General features: G+C 39.5%; 1 protein-coding gene across 3 annotated transcripts in view; it reads left to right on the forward strand.

Annotated features, from left to right (window-relative positions):
- The window catches only part of neur (E3 ubiquitin-protein ligase neur), a 56,616-nt gene that overhangs the window by 10,893 nt on the left and 23,307 nt on the right, over positions 1-22,416 (forward strand). The window contains exon 1 of one of the 3 annotated variants that reach the window (XM_011635790.2): positions 19,189-20,061. The exons of the other annotated variants lie outside the window; for them this stretch is intronic. Within the exon in view, the coding sequence (XP_011634092.2) occupies positions 19,758-20,061 (304 nt within the window). The 5' untranslated portion in view covers positions 19,189-19,757. Of the gene's footprint in view, positions 1-19,188; positions 20,062-22,416 lie in introns of those variants that run through there. 3 annotated transcript variants of the gene reach the window in all.

The raw sequence follows: 22,416 nt of genomic DNA on the forward strand, positions 1-22,416 counted from the left end.
GACGGCGGGGCGAGGGGCGGGGTGAAAAAAAGGGCAAAAGAGCGTGTCTATGACGTCAATTGGAAAAGGTTCCTGTCGTGCCACGGGGCGCGAACCGCGCGCGATACACGCTCTCTCATCCGTCCCCGTCCTCATCCGTCGCCGACGCGAAAGCCAAAGAGCCAAAGGCCTTTTCTTCCACGCTCCCGCTCCCCTTTCGCTCGCCCCCCCGTCATCCCCCTCGCTCGTAGACGCGCGGCAGCGGTGTTTTCGCCGGCGAAAGTGCATCCGCGACGGCATCCGCGGGATTCGCGCGCGAGGCAATTGGCCGCACGTCAAGCTCACCGGCTATTTGCAACCCTCGTGGATTAATTTTAAGAGGGAATGACAATTTGGGAACTATCCGCCCGCCATCGCTCTTCTCGTTCTCTTTCTCTCTCTCTTTCTCCTCTGTCTCCCTCTCTCTCTCTCTCTCTCTCTCTCTCTCTCTCTCTCTCTCTCTCGTTCTCTCTCGCGCAATGATGCGACTGTCGTGGATATCCGTCCGCGATTTAGCTTTCGAATTTTCCTCAAACCCAGTCCAGTTGAATGAAACGTCTCGTTTTATGACAGCAACTTGATGACTTTTAAATGAGATTTGCCTCACAAGGCGCCTCGTCGAACATTGTTTATTTAAAAGAATTCATGTTCTCATCTGTGATCCGGTGCGAGATGAAAGTAACGAAACAATCACTTTCGTCATTTTTATTTTTAATAGAGTGCTCGTTTGCATTCGAGACGCGACGAATCGATACTGTTCGAGGAACCGCCCGAACAATATATAAGCGGCTTTTATCTTGCCTGCCTCGCGATTAATTATGCGGGCTTATTCGCTCTCGCTGCAATTAAAACGCGCGCGCACATTTCCACATGTGTGGATGAATTTCACGGTCGATGTACATGGCGGGACGCCGATCGAGGGGACGGCAAAGAGAAATAAAACTGAGAAGTGAAAAGCTTTTATCTTTCGTTATAGCATGGCGTTTGAACCCTCGCAATTATAGAAACTACTCTTTTGTAAACTCGATAGGATCACGGAGAAAAGTTCTCGCTTGACTGAAGGAAAAGAAACAAACATTCAAATGCAGGGAGCTCTTTTCTGCTGCGAGCTGTGGAATTTTTTTTCACATTGTAGTTCTAGGAACATATTTAAATTTTCTATACTGATTTCTGTTACGTTTGTGACAATATTATTTTTAAATTTAATTTACTTAATATTTGTAATATATGTATAAAAGGGCGCGTTTTTTATTGTGCTCGATATTAATCTCTTTGCATTATATATAGTATATATTGAATATTTTAAAGTTAACATTCAGAAAAAATTGCTATTCATAAATAACCAATATAAACATGAAGTTTTATAATTTTCGGTTTTATAACTTTTTTCTCTCTTTTTTTCTCTCTCTTTTTCACATTCATTTTTTTCACAAATATTACTCTATAAGATTCAACCCTATATTATTCCACATGTGAGTCTGGCTCCACGTTTTTTTGCGATTTTTTTCTAGAACGTCTGAAGGGGTAAAACATGCATACACAGATTCAAAACGTCATAACTCATCGGAGTTGCGGGAACAAACAGTGGGAACAGCAACAATTGTCCACGTAGCAAACGAGTGCTAATGACCAGAATTAACCCCTTCGTCATTCAAGTGCGCGTCCACCCTTCCTTTTGGAAATTTACGGTGTGTTAGGTTCACTGTTCTGAGATGTATCAGGTCCAGTGCGTTCTATTCGGACTCCCTTTTTAGCTAAACCTTTTGCGATGACAGCATTGTGGTAACAAATATCATCGATGCAAAGCAGAGATGGGAATTTTATGATCTTCTACATTGAATTTTTGTAGAAGTTTTTTTGAATTGAACAAGTTTAGATTTTCTTACTGAATCACGAGAATTTTCGGTTCGACGGCGATCTATGAATGAATTTCCGGAATATACATGTGAGCAATAATCGATATGAACGGGATTAAATTTAGAATGAGACGTGGTCGTCTAAATTTAAGACGACTTAAAAACTCCACGATGTTGCTCTACCCCTTTCTGCTTGCTCCGCGTGTCGTAATTGCAGCCTTTTGGCAGCCATTCCCCTGACATAATTTCTTTCATCGGTGGATAAATGCATTTTGACGTCTCTCATCGAAGAATGCTTCGTCGTTATTTCTTATAATTACAATATTTGTGATCCGAATTATTTTCTATAGCTTTTTATATTTTATTCTATAACTGACTTTTATAACGTAGATCTTTGAAAGGAATGATGCTAATATTTTATTAAAGATAAAATACCTCATTTCATCGTACGTATGAACATTACTGTTCGACGTTAAATTAATTACCAGCTGGCTTGTAAGAGACACATTGCGTGTTCTCTCTCTCTTTCTCTTTCTGTTTCTCTCTTTTTCCAAGTGCCGCAGTCGTGCTCCGTGTGACTTAAAGAGAAATGTTTTTTTTTTTTTCAACCACCTGTTTGTGGTGAGCCTGTCACATTGTGCGCATACACATGTAGATATCTCTTGCCTGGATAACGAAGAGCACCCGATGCTCGCCTCTCCTCTCAAAAAGACGACTCTTTTTTGGATGTTAACTTTGCAATTTAATTTATGACAAAAAATCCCGACAACAATTTTCGAAAAGTTAGAAAGAAATATTTTCACGAATTGTGATTTTGATTCGAGTTGCAGATTTCTCAAAATAGAAGTTGATTTCTTTTCTTTTTTCTTCCCCTTTTTTTTTCTTTTTAACAAGAGGATAGCGATAAAAGATCGCAAAAATTAAACAATGGTAATAAAAATTTGTGTCACGCTCGTAATTACGAGTTGCACGAGCGCAGCCTCCCTTAAAGCGAGCGTGAGCCATTTTTCCCCCCGCCATGGTGGCGATTCCGACACGCGCCTGCCGTGCCGTTGTCGCGTGCGGCACCGAACGTCGTCCACCGAAAAGAAACATACATGGAACGGCCGTGAGTGACGGAGAGGAGAGATCACGCGATCGGGATGTGATGAGGACGGAGCGAGTGCGGGAGCGTGTTTGCGAAAGGCGGAGACCGAGCGAGGAGAGAAGAGGATAAGTCACCACCTGCCACGACGAACCGGCAGATGTTGCTGGGTCCGGCTTGACCGACGTCCTCGCCTCCTGATTACGAGGAGATGTCGAATTGACCGGGAAATAAACCGGCTTGCCGGCCGGTTAAACGACATCGATATACTCGATATACTGCGCCGTTGCGGGCGACGCGAATCGTCATAGGTTTCGTTTTATTTCGTTATACGTGCTTCCAGCTTATACACGTTGCGCTTCGCAACAGGAGTACGATCGTGCAGTCGGTTCCTTAGTTCTGGATGATGAGAATGGCGCGAACTTTCTTGACGGCTTTAAACTAAATCAATATATATGGAAGGATCTTAAGATTTCGCCTGCAACGAGTAACAGCACAAATATCGCGAGCGCCCCTTGCGAGACGGAGTCGGTGCTTCGAAACTTCAATAAGTTTAAGAGAACTTTGGGCAACTTCGTAGAAATCCTTTCTTACGCCGAGCGTCTTAGTTCGCGATGTCGGCTCTCGCGTCTCTCGCGAATGGAATTCGCGTGTGAGGTAACTGAATAACTCTCTGGAAAGTTGAGTCGATCTCCGTACAGATGAGAAACAAGCTCGGGAGCTCCCCGTTCCGACTTCCATCCGAGATGGAACTTCGGGGATTACAGGAAGCGGGCGAGGGTCGTCGGGATGTTGCTGCTGTTACCAAGTGAACGTATTAACGGCGCCGGTGGTAGGAGGCACGACAGATGTTGAGAATTTCGACCTCGAGAGTCGGGCTTCTATCCGAACGAAGAAGAGGGAAAGTAGAGGGATGAGAGCGGCGGTTGCTGAGAGAGAGAGAGAGAGACGTGATGTTGGCGAGAAGACAATGGAGCATAGTGGCGCGTGGCAGCATGGGCACCATAGTGGGGATAAATATAGGGTGTAGGAGACACTTAAGACGACGATGGTGTAGGGAGAATGGAGAAGAGAGAGAAAGAGAGAGAGAGAGAGAGAGAGGAGGGCGAGACGATGGGCTCCGAAAGCTAGGAGGACATTGAACCTTTCTCTCTAAATTTCCGATTGCATCGAATCTTTCGAGGCGTTTCGGAGATTTACCTTCCTTGAATGCTATTTGTTTCTTCCACGCGATCGAGGGGTTGTTAAAAAAATGAAAAAGTTTGCTCGGCACGAAAAAGAAAGTTTTTGCCGGACGACGAGTAGACCGATTAAACAGTTCATCGTTTATTTCGTCATGTCGGTAGCGAGTTCCTCGGGAACGAGAGATATTGCGCCGAGATAAAAACCTGCTGCATCGAATTGAGGACGTATGGGCACCGATCGGCATTTTTCACCAGCTGACATCCCGCCCCGGTGGCGCGTGCCGCCGACTCTTTTATGAGAAATGACTTTCGTCTCTTCATTAACGAGGCTACCACGTGTTCCTCGTGATCCGTATAGGCAGATATCTCTAGAGAAAGAGGGAGTTTTTGCATCCACGGTTTGCGAGATCGACGGGTATCGATATCGTCGCGTTGCACGTAATAAAATCCACGTTTGAGATGCGGGCATTATCAATCGACCGACCACTGTCCAACGTCTCTCAGGCGGACAATCAATTTGCCGTAAACTCGTAAACGACAATCAAATCCTAATTCGATCATTATCACTACGCTTATTCCAAATTTACAGAATATTATCAAATCTTATAAATTCATTTTATATAGTAATTTCTTGTTATATTTTTTGTAAAAGAATTAATTACAAATAAGTTTCCATTCACAAATCAGAGACAAGAAATTAATAGATTACCTTGATTACTTTGATTAGTGGGGGATCTCGAGAACTTTTCCCTAGGGGTAGGAGTCCAATTCGAGTGACAGCTTCTTCCGCAGATCAAATGGATGTTAGTTCGGTTCCGGTTCCCTTTTCCGCCGTCGCACGCGGCGAAGAAGGCGCACAGGAGCAATATAAAGTGGGTGGATGATGTGAATGGGATATGTTGTGAGCGATTCGGTTGAGTATTGTTGATCGAACAATAGCGTCTGGCTTGTACTCTGCCGAAGGTACCCCAGGAGGCAGCTGACATTCCCTGACTGTGAAGAAGCGGTACTGCCCGGTGAGGGGCGAATAATCTTTATCGACCCGATATCAGAATAAATTTTACCATTCATGAAAAAAATCTCGAACTAAGCCAGAAAGTGAAATTCGAGCATGACATAAGACAAAAAAAAGGAATTCATAAAAGGAAAAATATGAAAAATAATTCTATATGAAATTCTACATAAAAGTGTGATATTTTAAAATTTTATATACATAACTTTTATATAATTATATATATTTTTTTATACATTATTTATTAAATACTACTGTCTGTAAATTAAACAATTTATATTTATTATATGTATGTATTAATAGAAAATATAGTATATTATATATTCTTTATATATAATACATACATACAATAAAATAAAAGAAAAAAAAAACGTAATACATTTCTAATTATTTGAATTTTGAGTCGCGTGATCAATTTCGGTTTTACAAAAACATAAAAATTTTTAAAAATTGTTTTTTAAAAATTTATAAAATAAGCAAGCAAAACAAGTTTTTTGTGTTTTAATAGCAGACAAAATTTTATCAATTTTACTTATTAAAAAATATATATTTAATTTACTTATTAAAAAATATTGAAAATCTAGAAAGTGCAAATTAAATTCCGCATTCAGAAAATGAATTATTTTATATTTCATTTATATATTTTACATTAAAACAGTAAAATGTTGTCGTGCTTTGTGGTCAACAAAACCCTATTCATAGTTAAGGTGCGTGCAAGGGCTATTCATCTTTTTATAAAATCGTTTACATAATTATGTATGCTAACCATATCGACCACACAACAGTTTCGAGAACTGCCTGCCAAATTAAAGACGTTTCTTCGGAAGTTTGTCGATTTCTTGGAATTATAACAGCATAAACTTGTAAACTTATCTTTCCTTTGTATAATGATTATTTATAAAAACTATTTAAATAATCACGATGAAAAAATTTGAATGTAGAAAACTCGAACGAATTTGAATTTGTTTATAGATAAAATTACAAGTAAATTCTTTGGATCGAGTTTTTCATTTATTTTGCAATTTATCATCGTAAGAATCATTTTTTTTTTATCTTTTACCAATTCATCTTCGTTGTCTGGCACACAGCTGTGTCGCTTCTGCATGACCAGCGTGCATCGTCGCAATAAAATGTGCATTGGAATCCATTGAAAGCACACCTTCGACCAAGTATTGGCAGACAATTTAGGCACCTGGGATCCTCTCGTTGTGTCGGCGCCCTCCTGCATAAAATTGACACCTGGTAAACATATGCCGAATCCCACTTTTCATCTTTAGATGCTCGCAACACACGGTTTTCTTTTATTTTTATCTTGCAACATGCAATGCCTTTGCTTCTTCGCGATTTCATTATTTCTAGAACGACGCAGAAATAAAACTTCATCGATTCATTGTTCTTCTATGATAAAAAAAATTTAATAATTATCTTATTAATGATTATCTTATATCTTATTTTAACGTTTTTGGATTATTTCCTATTTGGAGAAATAAGTATGTTGAATTAAGAAATGTTATTTTACACACATATGTATATAATAAATAAAATTATCACTTTCTCGACAGCTACACGAGAATGATAAACATTTCTATGTGTAATAAGCAAAATTTGTAGATTTGGAAAGCGGAGAACATCTGGCGTTAAGATAGCTCGTCGTTTGGTGAAATATATCAGAATCCCAAAGAGGGATAGAGGGTGCGAATATATTTGAATAAAACCAAACGCGTAGTACGCGTTATACATGCAGTATTTCCTTTTGACCCCGCGTCACTAAAACCAGCTGAGCTTCTAGTTTTCAGCCCGCTGCGAGTTTCCATGGATACTGGTTAACGCTTTTTGATTATGTAACGAGAATACGTTTTCAAAAGAATTGAGAGGACGCACATAGCAAAAGGCGTGTGCAACGAAATTCATCCTTCCAATCCAAGAATTGTAACACACACTCGTGTAAAGCATTTAAAATTTTATAAAAGAAAAAAATTGTTGAATTAGTTCCTTTACTTTTCTTCTTTGCGAGGTACGTTTTGAATTGTGCACAAAATTAAGGGTTTAAGGTTTGCTGCACTAAGTTTGTTTACATCGTTTTATTTCTTCGGCATTTTAACGTCCTCTTGCGCTTGACGCGACGACTGCCTCGTGAATACGTAAGGAGGAACGCTCTTTCTTACGGAATAGAGAAGAGGAATTCCGAGGAAACAAAAACGAACACTCTTGACGTGACTCAACCGCGACTCCTTTATACGATCGGCGATCTTGAGGTAATGAACTTCGTTTAAACGATCGCTTAGTAAACTCCGCACGAACGGAACGCGTAGCACGTGCCGGACTTCTCCCGCTTCCACGTTTTTCCACGACGCGCTTTCTCCTCGCGATATCAACACAATCGTGATCGAAATGGACCAAAAGTCATAGATATTTTCAGTTTAATATTTTCATTTAATCTTGAAATACCGGCAGTCTGTTTGAAAAATTGAAGATCCATTTATAATTAAAGAAAAATGTAGAAAGATAAGAGTATATGCTTTTCATTTGTTGTGAAATTAATTTTCAGTCTTCAATTCATTCATTATTTTTCCTTCCAGATCGCACTTAGCGAGAATGACAATGATTTATTGGATCAACCGATAGGTTTTCATATACTCGCATACGTTTTATTGCGATGATGGGATCTCATAAAGAGGATCCGGGATCTGTTAATTCCCCCCCCCCCCTCTCTCCGCCTGTGTAAATTTCGAATTTTTATCGATCGATCTACACGATGGAAACAGGTGCAAGGACGATACTGAAAGTGATCGAGCGACGCGTGTATGTCTCGACAATGAATTAATTATTCTTGCGAGTCAGTTGCAAAGCGACGACATTGCAAGAATAAATTTCACTTTTTAAAACGAACTAAAATGAAAATTATATATTGCAATAAAAGCGAGTCTTTTCTTTCAGCATAAAGAAAAGGTTGCGAGACGATTGAAAAATATAATATAATTTACCTATTAAAATTTAATAATAGCATTCGTTGTCGAAATGTTTTGGAAGATTGAGATAAGGTTTCACTTTCGTCTTAAGCAACAAGTTCATATAGCAAGATCGCCTTTCTACCTGCGTAAATTCCATCATTATTCCTACGCCCGTAACTTGGCAGCCTGTAAACAGAACCTGCAATGTGATCACCACTCGTATCAGGTGGACGATAACCGGACAGCATAAACGTTTCCCGTTTCAGCGTTAATCGCGTTCTTATTCCACCTGTCGTCCGCGGGCTCAATTCCCATTAAGAGGCGATTGGTTGGACTTTGGCACGAATTCTCGAATCGCAAGGTAAAAAAAAATCGAAGGAGCCAGTTTCGTTATACTCCGTGCTAAAATATTTTTATAGATAATATCCGTTTTTGATTATCTGAAACTAATCACGCACAACGCGTATGCAAAGCGTTTTAAGCTTTTTTTTTCTCAAAAGATACCAGCATGTTGAGTATGCAAAAACTGTCCTTGACTGTCCTTTTTTTTTGTATGTAAAAAATAAGAGAGGGAATTTTTTCATCTTGGTATCTTTAACACGTCGCTCAATGATCCGCAATGATCCTAATCGAGCGTGCAATTAATTCGCGAGGGTTTTTTTTTTTCGCCAAGCACGAGGGAACTCGTGGTGGGGGCATTCTGTCAATGGGATCGAGGACGATGCAAGGTGCATCACGGTTCTCGCCTTCTCTTCCTTCCTCTGTCGTCTCGTGTCTACTCCTTGATACCTGGTAAAACGTATACACATGTATGTACACCGGTACAACCGCACACCATTGGACGACGGGCACGCGCACGCACCTGCCACGCATCTTTTTCGAACGCGGCCTTTGTCGAGCCGCCTCAGAAGGAATACGACAGCAGGAAGAAAGTTCCGTCATGCAAAATAGCTGAGAGGGATTAAAGTGGCGGAAACGCGATCCAATGCGAGTAGAAGCTTACTTATAATTGAGGAAGTAATAAACGTTTGAGAAAATGTAGCTCAATTGAGAAAGAAATGTTTTAATAAAAGAGTTACGTATGCATATAATTGTTATAGGATTAACGTGAACACGAATGAATAAAGTATATTATAATTATAACATAATTATAACGTATAATTATAATATATATATAATATATAAAATATATATAATGTTATTAATTTATAATAATGACCATAATAATATTAATTTGTGATGCTTATAATAAATGGTTGCAAACAGAAATTAAGCTCGATGATTATAAGGAATATGAGAATTACGAGGCGTTTTAAAGAATCAAGCGATCTAGAATTAAATCTCTTCCACAGTTATGTTTTAAATGGAAAGATATTGAAAGGAACGACCTCCGAAAACTCAGCTGGAGAAGCGTTCTTAAAGAAACGACCTCAGGTGAAGTCTTCCTACCTGCTCTGATGATTTAAAATTGGGGATATTATGTTGTGTCGTCCCGAAAAATATTACGCCAGCCTTGCCAGGTATAAAAGTTGCTGTTAAAAAGGGGATACGTTCCATGTCGTCACATCTTGTGAAATCTAATATTCAGCGTTCACTTAACATTACAAGTTCCGTGTTGGCATAAATTCCACATAAATTGGTACGTCATTATTTGATATAATATTATTAGTATTGGTTAATTTCAATATTTTCTAATCACAAGATATAAACTTTTGAAAAGATTTAAGTACTCTCTTTAAAGATTATTAATATGGCGAATTAGATGATAAAAAAAGTCCCGATATAATGTTCCGTACATTTTCTTGAATTTTCCAAGTCGTTCCGCGCGGTGAAACGTAATTTTTCCGCACGTGTTAAGATTTCTAAAGACGCTTTGCGAACGGTGTTCAGTGGGTGCAACTACCTGAATCTTTACATCTCTAAAGATGCTGATTTTGTCATTTTGGATCACATCCTGTGATCTTCGGTAAACGTAAAGATTCTGCAGATTTTCGACTATACAATTATTATAGAAAGCCATTATTGATCGTGTTGACCTACCGGCGACTATAATGTATTTTATGACACAACTGATGTCGGATCACCATCAGCTGCAAAAAAGAGAAAAAGGAAATTAACACGAAATGAATAGGCCGCATTCAGCTTCAGAAAGTCGCATTCGAGATTTCGAAAGCGGCGATTGCGAAACTTCTTTTTCTTCCTTTAATTAGAACATATCTCAACATATCTGTCTTAGAATTTTAAAATAATTGTCGATTAAAACTACAGATTATAGAAGAAGATAGAATAAAGTTAGGCTTTCCCGCATAAAGATTGGAGTATGAGACGAGCTCCAAGTTTCGAGAGGAGATTTTTTACAAGCACCTGTTCTTCGTCTCGATATATTTTTTCAGGGTGGGAAGTTAGTCTTCATCTTTTAAAATCGAACATCTGCTTTGCGTAACTGCCGGAACGAAAAACGCGATAGTGAATGAACCTACGCCTTCTGGCCGTGCAAAAAAAAAATTATTTCCAACGAATAATTCGAATTTGCTAATTTGCCGCATTTAACAAACTGAAAGGATCTCGCTTGACACGTTAAACGAAAGTCAACAAAATGAGCGAAGAGAAATCTACTTTTTTTGCGGACCGTGTATCGCTAGCATAAGCTTTCTGTAATCGCATCTTATGTATTTACGTTTTAATTATATTGATTGCAATTGAAATAGCTGTGAATTTCCTTCACAGTGCAAGCCAGGTGCGGTGCATCACTCATTTAACAACGAAGCTACATATGCCGTTCACTTGTGGCGTAACTATTGCAAGGCACGCACGTGCTTGCTTTTCCATACGGTTATCGGAATGTTATACTTCGTAAGCAGACGTTACTAATAATCGCGTGCACGATCGTTCGATCCGCACTCGGACTTCCTGGCGTAAAAGCGTATTGAACATGTTACTCTTTTTATGACATTTCCTGGATGTTCTGTGATCGTTGAATTGCTTCAAATATCGTCATATGATCATCGGTTGCCATTCACGGAAATAACGAAAGCTTAAGATTCTAAGAAAGCTTAATTTTCTTTTTCAAATTCTGTCTTGAAAATGTTTTGAAATGTTTTTATCCTTCAACAAATATCTGGCGATATCTAGAACACACACACACACACACACACACACACACACACACACACACACACACACACACACCATTTTTATGAAATTAATAACGTGTAAACAGTCTTTATACAGCATATACTTGAAAATTAGAAATCAGAAATGAATAATAATAAGTAAACGAAGATCCTTGATGATATATTGAGCAAAAAATCTATAACTAAGCTCAAGAAATTAACGATTTCGATGCATGATTTTCTTGCGCGAAAATATATCTTTTTTTATGAATCGATTTCTTTTGTCATTCTACATATAAAAGTATTGAGATAAAATTAACCGCGAATATTTTGAATATTTTACAAAATATATTTTATATTGTATATCACTATATAAAGTATCAAAACGAAATATTTCAGATATGAAACGTCATCAACGTGTTTAATTTTTGATTGTTTCATCTCAGTAGAAGAATCGAAATTTATACGAAAAAAAGATTAAATATTATTTCTATCTTTGATGAGATTAATTTTTCAACTCACTGTTGATTATGTTGAGATATTACTCAGTTTGACAAATACTATCGATTCCTTGAATCATAAATCCTTTTTTCAAACATTTGTATAAACAAAATGACGGATCGTGGAAAATTGTCGTGTTGTATATATTCCGAAGATTATTTTTGTCACGGCCTATCCGCGGCTGCAGCGGGCGGTGATAAGCGGTCACGCTTATTTGAGCAACGAGATAATGATCTCCTTTGTCGCTACCAAAAAGCCGATTACGTCATGATTGTCCCTTAACAGCCGTCCGTATCTCGTACGCTTTTCTCCCGGCTTATTCGCTCTAATCTCTGTGAACGCCTTTTATAAACTCGCTCGACAAACCGCCTTCTCCGTACGCACTTTGAGCGATACTCTCGTCTGTTTTTCGCACCGCCGATCAAGCACGTCTTGTCCGCGCGGTTATTTAACGCGGTCTTCTTCTTGAATTTATAGCACGTTTTTCGAGCACGTCGCACTTCTTAGATTCTTAATCTCGACACGACGTGACGCCACGTTTGAGGAAGACACCGCTCTTATCAGCTTCGCAACGATGTAGTCGTCCTCATTTTAGGAACTTTGTATTCACGGCGCTTTTTTACCAAACATTAGATTCAATGACTCGAAAGCTTATCCTCCTTGTTCGATTTTATCGAGTGATCGATGAAGGGGGAGAAGAACGACCCGCATGAGCAAAAAGAAGGAAGTATTTCCTTAGGCATCGGTGCTATTACGTGACGTCGGGAGTTTCCTGGCATTGCCAGGACAGGTGCACTTAGGTATTGTCCGCGGCAATGAGAGACCGGGCATTTCGTTGTCTCGTCTCGAATGATATGGTGACAGCTGAAAGATCATTACGCGAGAGGATAACGCCCGTATGCAGCTGCCGCCGTACATTTAATTGTACCGCAAATAAAGATGCGATTGTTCTTCGTGTCTGTTCATTGGTTTTAAAGTTCATTGCCATTTCGTAGATCTCACAGATATTATCTGATATGAATATCGAGAAAGTCAATGTCGAAAATCGGGAATCGTTAATTAAGATGGTTCATGTATATTCTTCAAAAATAATTATTTAATAATAAAATTAATTAACATTATTCTAAAATTATTAAAATTAGTCTTTACAACACAAATTAAGTGAATTCTTATAGATTATGTACATAAATGTGTTAAATGTATATTGAATGTTGCTGTACAGTAAACAAAAATTGTCTACCCAAGTAATTTATATTTTATTTACGTCATAAACTTTTTTGTCAGATAAAATATTTTAATTATAAATATAAGAATAATTATATATTGCTTTATAAAATTTTCTATCGTTGTTTGCACACACGTACATTATATACATTCCAAATATGTATGATATCTAAAATTTCTTCTAATAGATATCTCTTAAACAATATTTAAAAATTATTTAGATAATAGACGTGACCAAAAAGCTTAAAAAAATTTTATTACAGAACAAATATATTTATAGCAGAGCTTACAAAGCATATTTTAAAATATTTAATTAGCTATTTTCAGGTCGATAAACATTTTCAGAACGTTGGATCAACATTTTATATCTAATATTTATTTTAGTTATTACTTTCAGTTGTTGCTTCAAAGATATCAGAAACTTTTCTTTTATGTATTTGAAATGATGCTATTCAGATATCTTGTATTTATTGTTACAATTTTTCTTTAAATAAAAATCTTTAAATAGTAAAACGATATTTAAAGTAAATCTACATTGTTTCTAATTTATACGTAATGATTTTTCATTTTTTAGCTTAAATCGCTCTCATTTAAAAATTATTACTCGAATAGAAAAAAATTGCTTTTTTTAAAGTATCGTATTATGCATTCCATGCAAAATTCCGTGAATTTTATAACGTCTTGTGTATATGTGTATTTAGGATATAAATAATATATAAATATACTTGTGATAGAAATAATATACAAATTACTAAATGAACTGTCCCTGCGTTTTTCTAGTAACGTTCAATGATATTAAGCAACGTACTTTCTTTACTAACGTCACGTACATGTACACGGCATCGGAGCAAATTGAGCGATAATAGAATGATGATGATACAATGGGGTCAACTTGGTCTAGAGACTCGTGTCTTCAGTATCGTGCTTCTAAAAGCGCGCAGTACATTACAGCACATTGTGCTTTAATATCCGTAACATCGTCGCGCATGTGCGTCACAGGAGCACAAATGCTCCAAAATATAGAAACATGTTGCTCATAATTTTTCCTGTTCATGAAGCTAATTTCGACATTTCGCAATTGCATCTTTGATTTCGATCACGATATTAAATTGCAAAATTAATCTTTCGCTTCAAAGCGATTTAGAAAAGATGGTAAAGGGAGGGAAATCGCATCGATCTTCTCCCATTATCCTAAATCTTGAATAAGCTACCTCGCCACTCCTCCGGAAACGTTACTTTCGAGCGTGGCACGCAAATGCAGAGTTGTGAATGGGACTGAAACGCCGTCGAGGAAAAGCGTTGCATGCGTGTTTTTTTTTCTTTTTTTTTTTTTACGAGAGATCGTGCGTAATACCCCAAATTTATCGTACCTGAACGGACTGCTTTCAGACGCATTGCCGCGATTCGACGCGAGAGTCAATTCCGCCTAAGAGTTGCCAAGCGTATCTCCGCTTCCTTGCTCAGGGCAAGCGGAGACTCCAAGCCGCCTCTGCCCGTGTTGCGTTTCATTATTTGACACTACACTCTTATCAAGCCCAGCTAAAGAAAGTTATAAGCTGCAATTATCGTAATTTTGTTACGTCGAATTCGGCCGTAATATCGACACTATCATTTACGTAGCGTGCTATTTTTTCACAGTCGAAATAATATTAAGGCTCCTATCGGTTCGCTGCAATCATCTTGAATTACGGTGTCAGAAGCGAGAAAACACATGAAAATTCTTGCAAAATACATAGAAATAAAAATGTTTTTCAATAAAATCATGTTTTCGCATTCGATGTCACGCATTCGACAAAACAGATTTGTAAAATATACCGAAAATTTTTTTTACTCTGACAATAAATAATCACATATCTAGAAAATAAATTTTGCCTGATCAAGAGAACCACAATTCAATGTTACATATATGATTAACGGAGCGAAAGAATTTTCGTTATATTTTACTGAAAACGTTATTTTATTGAAAAACGTCTCTGTTCAATTTGTTTCACAAGAATTTTTATCACATGTTTTCTGGCTCCTGATATAATATAATAATTCAAGATGACTGATGATGAATTAGCAGGAGCCTGATAAATAAAATTTCAAATCAACGATGCAACGCAATGGCGACAAATCTACCATGAAGTTAACTGTTATAAAATACACTTACGTCATGAGAAATTGAAAATCATACGAAATCAGATGCGTTGAAAAGAAAATCTAGAGAGGGGGGGAGGAGGTTAGCAACCGTTGGAGGATCCGTATATCTATTTCCTCTACTTCGGGGGGTTCTGTATAGTAATCCGAGCCGGTAATACACTTCTAGAATACCCCTCTCCGCCTTCTATATTTTCACGAGGGTACGAGGGTGCGCGAGCGGTTCGCGCACGCGTCGGTCTCTCCGACTTCCTGCCATCCTGCCTTGCTTCCGCTATTTCACATTATGTTATATGCATACGGGTCGCCGCTGACATCCTCGCCACCGGGAATCCCTATAAGGAGACGCATCTGCGCGCGATCCGAGCGGTTCCGCCGCCGCCGTTTGCTCGCCGTTCGCTCGCCCGCGCGACGTCGAGACGATGTGGCAGACAGATGCTGGACCGAGCAACCCCTTATTTGACGCTGCGGAATGAAGGAAAAGTACAATACAGCGGTACCCCTCGCAGCGTGAGCGTGATATCACTCGAATGTCTCCTGAAAATGTAATCGGAAACTCGAAACCCGGGCGCGATTGGAAAATGAAAGGTCTAAGGATCGAATAATCAGTCGGGATCGAATAATCGTTGGAAAACGATGATGACGAAAAGGAGCTGAGAAAAGGTACTGTGAAACGGTACTTTTTTAAAATAGAGAAACATTTTGCGTGTTAGATATTACATCTGATTTTTATGCTGATTCAAAGCGTGGGAGGAAGGGAGGGAGAAAGAGAGGCACCGAGTAAATTGTACGTTGTGTATTTCCCTGAGCGTTTCTCCAAAACGTATCGCCAGTCGGATTTTAAGTTCGGTGAACGCGCGGTGAGTGAGCTACCGAGGCGTGTCTCCGTTTCCTCGAGATTGGATTCGCGAGGCTTCACCTCCACGAGATCTCGAGAGGGCACGTGAGCTACGTCGATTCACTGGCGTTGAAAATGTCTAAAAAAAAAAAAAAAAAAAAAAAAAAAAAGAGAGAGAATAAAATACCGCACTTGTAACGAAACAATCTCGTTTCCATAAATAAACATTCGGAGGTGTATCTTATGTTTTCATTCCACTATTTAATCGCACAAGTCACTCGCGCTTTATGCGAAATATCGATTTTACTTGCGATAAACGGCACGATACATTTCTTTCTACAGAAGAGATGGAGATGTTTTCCTTCTTCCGAAAGCGTTGTGCTTTCGAGGAGAAACTTCTCCTCGCATTCGCGTTCTGAAATTCACGCGTCTATGCGTTTGCGGTCAACGAGGTGCATTATCATCATCGTACAGCGACGCGGCGAAGAAAGAACGTGCTTGCTGCGCGCGCGCGTGGCCACGCGTGCATATAAATAGCTGAATACGGGCCGCGTGCGTGCGTGCGTGCGTGCGTGCGTGCGCGCGTACACGGGTAACAATGTGCGCGATTTTCACGTGCACGCCCGCGTACAAGCGAGGATATAATGAGAGACGAGCGGGGAATTAATTGAAGTGGCGAATGTAAGAAGCATACTTTCGGACGTGTCTGGCGTCTCGTAATTATTTTCTCTTACGGAACTGCTGCGTCGTAATTAAATCGTTAAATCGTTCGTCGCTCGCGGGAATGAAAGGTTCGAGTTACTCGCCGTATTCGTTACGACAAAACCGTTCATCGCGAAATGTAGGCTCTATATTATGCCATTATCTTTTATATATAATTATGTATTTTATGTATTTTACGTAAAGTTATTACAACAAAAAGTATTTTCGCATGTTCTGAAATGAATATGCGAAAATACTTTTTCCAAATCTCGAGAGGTTCTCTGGCATCTCAATTTATTCTATTGTTCGTTATTGAATTTTGATGAATGAATGCGACGCTAGGCGGACTCCACGGCACCCGTTACTACTCCCGCGCGTAATCGTTACGCAAGAGAGACGTCTGGTACCGAACGAAAAGAATGTGCGAAAGGAAGTCGCGGCCATGGGCATATTTCCCATTCCTACGAGCGAAAGAGATAGCTAAATAAATAGAGAAATAGACGAGGAGGAGAGGAGGAGGAGAGAGGACGGGGATCTTGCTCGTTTGCCCGCCATCTACGGAGATATCTTTTGTCGTAATAATTTTTACATAGAATGCATAATTATTCATCGAAGATAATAATGGCGTAATGTAGATAGTCTACGTTTCACGATGAATGATTTTGTCGTATAACGAATACGGCAAGTAACTTGAACTAGACACTCGCGACTCGAGCCGCGAGCGGGAGGAGTGGCGCGTGAAAATTATGCGGCATGACAAATCCCTTTTCGTCTTGAGAGCCGTGTTGATTTAACTTTTGAATGTTTGCCTATTTACTCTCGTCGTATTCGCGCCCTGCGGAAAACATCGCGTTCCGTTGTGGCATCTGACGACGTCCCGTTAACTGTTGGAACAATGACTGACAAAATGACGCGACATCGCGAACGTTATTGTCGAGGATCATTGTTTCGCGGAGTAGTTTTATTTCTCTCTCCTTTTTAAAGCGGTCGCGTAATTCTTTTGTGAGTATAAAAAAATCGATCGGACGGATAACGGCGAGGGAATAACGGCAGTTTTTATCTCCGGGTGCCGTAATGGCACTGTGTACGTTCCTCACGAGGGTGCATAATGTGTTGCACATAGGGTGCACCTTGCGCGAATACCGCAACCTGTTGGCGAAATTTGAGTTATTGGCGATGGGGTTGTAGAGAATACGAGTCATTTAGCGCTATAACCGGCATATAAGGCGAGGGAAAGGGTGCGAACAAGGTCATCGATATGAAGAGATTGCTGTTTTCCCAACGTGTATTTAACGGCATCATAAGTATTTTCTTTGTAGTTAATCCTCTCTTCATACATTTTCTCATAATTGTACAAATTTATTCTAAGTTATTGAAGCTTTTTATGCAAGCAAATGCATCGAAACAGTCGGAAATGAAGAATATTGAATTCTCGCGAGTATCTATTGTATCGATCGCGGCAAGACTTTGATTTCACTTCGTCAACTCGATACAGATCCAATTCCCTTCCAAGCCATAACGACGTTTCTTTTTGCGCGTAAGTTGATTCGGTGTCTCCTTCGCACAAATTGAATTTCACCCTTGCAGAGTGAAGATAGTCCATTTCTCCCTGAGGATCGCACTCTTTTTCTTCAGTATATTTTCTCTTACAGCGTGATCGTCGTTAACTCGGTCTCTATTAAAAAGCTTCTTTATTTCTCGTTTATTAATGATTTCGATCATTTCTGTATCATTTTTGAAAGTGCCCGCATGGAAATTATAATATATGAAATGTCCAGCACAAAGGATTAAATGAATTTTGTGGTCACCACGTGTGACGGGTTAAAGCTATATGGGTACCTGTATAGTTTGTTTGCAGCCGTGCCACGAATATCATTTTTCTTTCCTTTTTATTTGTCATTATGTAATTTATAGTTTGCGAGGCAAGATCCGCATCGTCATGGGATGAGAGACGCATCTCGAATCCCATGGAAATACGATCTTTTTCTCGATACGCTTCGAGCTGCGCGCGACTCCAACTCGGAAATCAAAACGGAGCCGTGATCATTACTGTGCTCTCCATTATTATTTAACTTAAAATAATAATTACCAACTCGTCGCAAAGTTAAAACATGACAGCGACTTTATTTTAAATTTCAAAGCAAACGATAAGGTACGCTTTCCTTAATTAAATTATTCGAATTTTCTCGCTAATCATCTTATATTCATCATGAATGACTTTTCCAGTGAATACAACTGACATTGTATCGCTAAACTCTCACGCAAGAAGAGAAAAATTAATCGTGTGAACTGACGTTAGCCGATCACAGTCTAAAGGTTAAAATTAACGGAGAAGAGTCGCAGTCCTCCTCTGCCAGTCGGCGATCGTTCCGTATACTCCAACCCCAGGAGAAGCGAATTCCCGGTCTTGCGCGTTGGGGTGGCCGGGTGCATCGCAGCCAGGTAAGGGGCAGCTGTCCACCAGGTGCCAGTTCACCCCTCCATACGCCTTCACCTTCCGGTGGGGAGCCGCCCGATCTTATTGGATGCCGGCTCGCGCGCGTTGCGGCAATACTCTCGCGCTCGACGACAGAAAACAGTCAGTCGTCCCAGGGCGCTCGACGGGGCTCGCAGGCGATCCGCGATCTACGTGCTAGATCGCCCCATTCGTCGCTGTGACACGCGGTCTTGACGGCAGTTCCCTTTCCCCTCTCTTCCTCTGTCTCTCAGCTTATGGGGGTTTATATCGCAGTGATCGCGTCGTTCGCCCATTAGACACGTCACCACGAATGAGAACGACGGTCGCATTAGGACAGGAAAGGATTACGGAGTCACGTTTAACTCCCGGCTTCACCAGCCTGCCTGTCATTTTCATCGTCGGATTTACCGCTTCGCGCTGAGATCTTTGTCTAGACCAATTTCATTCGATTTTGACTCGATTGAGTAGTGAAGGTGTGAAGGAAAAGCGGAGTAATCTCGCGGTCAGTGTCCGAAAGTGCGAGCGTCAGTGAGTCATCCGTCCGGAGTATTAGGTCCGTCATATCTCCGAGACTCCGCGACCGATTGTCCTTCTATTATTCTATTTCCGCTTGCACACCTATATAGTCGCGAGTTTTTCGCGCCTGATCCTCGCGCGGGAGTAGCACGACCACATTTATGGGGGTGTCCGGAGAGTGCGCGGTCAAGGGCAGCAAAAGCAGCCACCCCTGTCACTGCTGCGGCCACGTCGGCAGTTCCAGCGCGAGCGTGCAACATCCGCAGCAACAGCAGCAACCCTACGAGCCGTATCACCATCACCACCACCAGCACCACCACCACCATCATCATCATCACCATCACGGCAAGCACGCCCCGCCGAGCGCGTTGCCGCAGCACAACAACAGCGGCGACAACAACATCCTGGCACCGTTGCGCAGCAAGATGAAAGTGCTCAAAAAGCTCAAGCGCAAGATGGGTTTAGGTGAGCCACACCTCCGTCACTTCCTCATTGTCTCTGACGCTTTCCGGTCACTGCTCGACCGATCATGCGATTAATGATCGAATGTTATTCCACGAGGTTTGTTTGATTTTGTTGACATTCGAGAAGACTTCTCTCGTCGAAGGAGGCTCGCCAGAGCGAAGTATTATTCACCAGGTTTCTGATTTCACATATCTGCTCATTTACAGATCTTAATATTGAGAATTTAAGTGTAAAAAATATTGACTTCGCATTCTATTCGTAGAATATTAATAACTAGCATACCGTGAATCATATTCCATTACCCAAACTCTTGCCAAAACGATCTGCATTCAAATTGTCGTAGAATTGAATTCATCGAGCGCCCCGATGAATATTGTTGATGGAGTCGAGCGGCGAACTCTCGTCATCCAGGAACGAATCTCTGAATTCTAAAACCGGCAGTAGAATGAGCGGGGAAACAATTTTGGGCTTTTATTTCCTGTGGTCCGTCGGCGGTTATCGCACCGCAAGTCTAATAATTGTTGACGACGTATCCGTTATCCCTAACTTTTCGTTGTATTTTGAGAGATCAATTATCAAATTTAGGAAGATACTTGGTAGTGGGTGGTTCTGGACGGAATTTTTCATCATTTTCTCCGATATTTAGATTAGATCAATACCGTTGCTATCTAAATTCCAATAATACACGGTTTGTATTGTTAAGCAAATATTTAACTTGTTGATAGAATAAGATAGTTTTAAGGAAAAAACACATTCCTAAAATTTTCCTTATTATTTTCATACACGCTGGTTTCAAAGAGCAAGCACTCTACAATTCATGATTTCAGACTAAGTGTGCGATACTGTAGATCGGAGAACATTGGCCGCAGAAAAGCGTCACTTTTTTTGCAACTATTTCAATTTCAGAATGTTTTAGCGTGCTTGTTTCGTGCGATCAGTAAAAGCTCATTTCGCGGCGAGCTTATAGTCTTTATGTTCTATTGACCGACTTTTCCTTCAATGGACGATCCGCTGGATTCCGCGATGAAGCAGCGGCACGAAGAGGCATATCACGTCTCATTGGCTTACTCGTCTACCTCGCTTCCATCTGTGTTTCTCATCAGATATCCTTTTTTTTGCGATCCAGTTGTCTTTCGCGAATATGGCATTGTCGACGAGTTCCCGCAAAGTAACTGGAAACTCCCCCTCAACCCCTTGCTCGTGCGATTTTTATCTCGGTACCCACCGCGCTCACCGTTTCTTCTTTACCTCTATATGTTCATCGTCTTGTCGCAGCAATTTCAAGTATGATAATGGCCGAAACAAAAGCAATGTCGTTTCCTATTTTGGCTTCTATGGTTTTAGCTTCTCAGAGAAGATTAAATAAATAGTCTAAATTACATACGTTATAATACACTACATAATATAAAAACGAATCAATGTTTTTAATTAAAATAAATAATTAAAATAAATATGCTTGTAAAATTTAAGTTTAAAATTATCTAAAAAATTATCCAAAGTTATATGTCTAATTAAACATTTATATGTACCATAACTTCCAAGTTTATATGATACTTTTTATACGTAGCATAATTCTAGAAAAAAGATTTTTATCGCTCTTCTCGTTGATCTGTACATTCCGTGGTAATCTGATGGCCGAAATCTTTAAAAGCTATTTCTTAACTGAGATTTGTGATATATAATTCTTTACTATGAGACAAAGCATCGGTTGTTGTCGATTGAAATCGAGGTTAGAGGTTACTACTGGAGTTTACGAGTGGAATGGAGTGGAGTAAGGAAAACGAGTGATTTTCCTTACGTGATAAAGTTTACGTGTCAACAACTTTTCTCTACCAGGAGGTTTCAAGGGACCAACGCAATGCGAGCCCTTTGTGGGAGAGCTTCGAACCGTTAAAGATTTGTGAAAGGGACGAATACGTACGCACCGGGGATACTTTGTGTCAGAGGAGAATTGTTTTTAATTATTTCTGAAATAGCTAGAATTAATTAAATTTTTGTTTATTATAATATATTCATTAATAAATAGCACAATGTGTGTATATAATTATGAAGCTGTATTTTAATTTTTGAACGTTTATAATTTTTGAAATTTAATTGACAAATATTAAACATATCTTAAGTACTTTAATTACTATGGTGCTAAATACAATAATATTAATAAAATAAACAAGAACAGTAATATATAACATGTTGCAATATTTTGCAATTATCTAGGCAATTATCTTTTGCAATTATCATTTTTCTAATCGTAAACATTTTTTAATAAGTTTTTTTAAAGTATTTTTTTTTTGGAAGTAATCATTTAATCAATTTCTTCTATATTTCTCATGCATAAGAGAAATCTTTACTTCTTTT

The sequence above is a fragment of the Pogonomyrmex barbatus genome, unplaced genomic scaffold (genome assembly GCF_055798465.1).
Source record: "Pogonomyrmex barbatus isolate J1 unplaced genomic scaffold, ASM5579846v1 scaffold1, whole genome shotgun sequence".
NCBI classification, from domain to species: Eukaryota; Metazoa; Arthropoda; class Insecta; order Hymenoptera; family Formicidae; genus Pogonomyrmex; species Pogonomyrmex barbatus.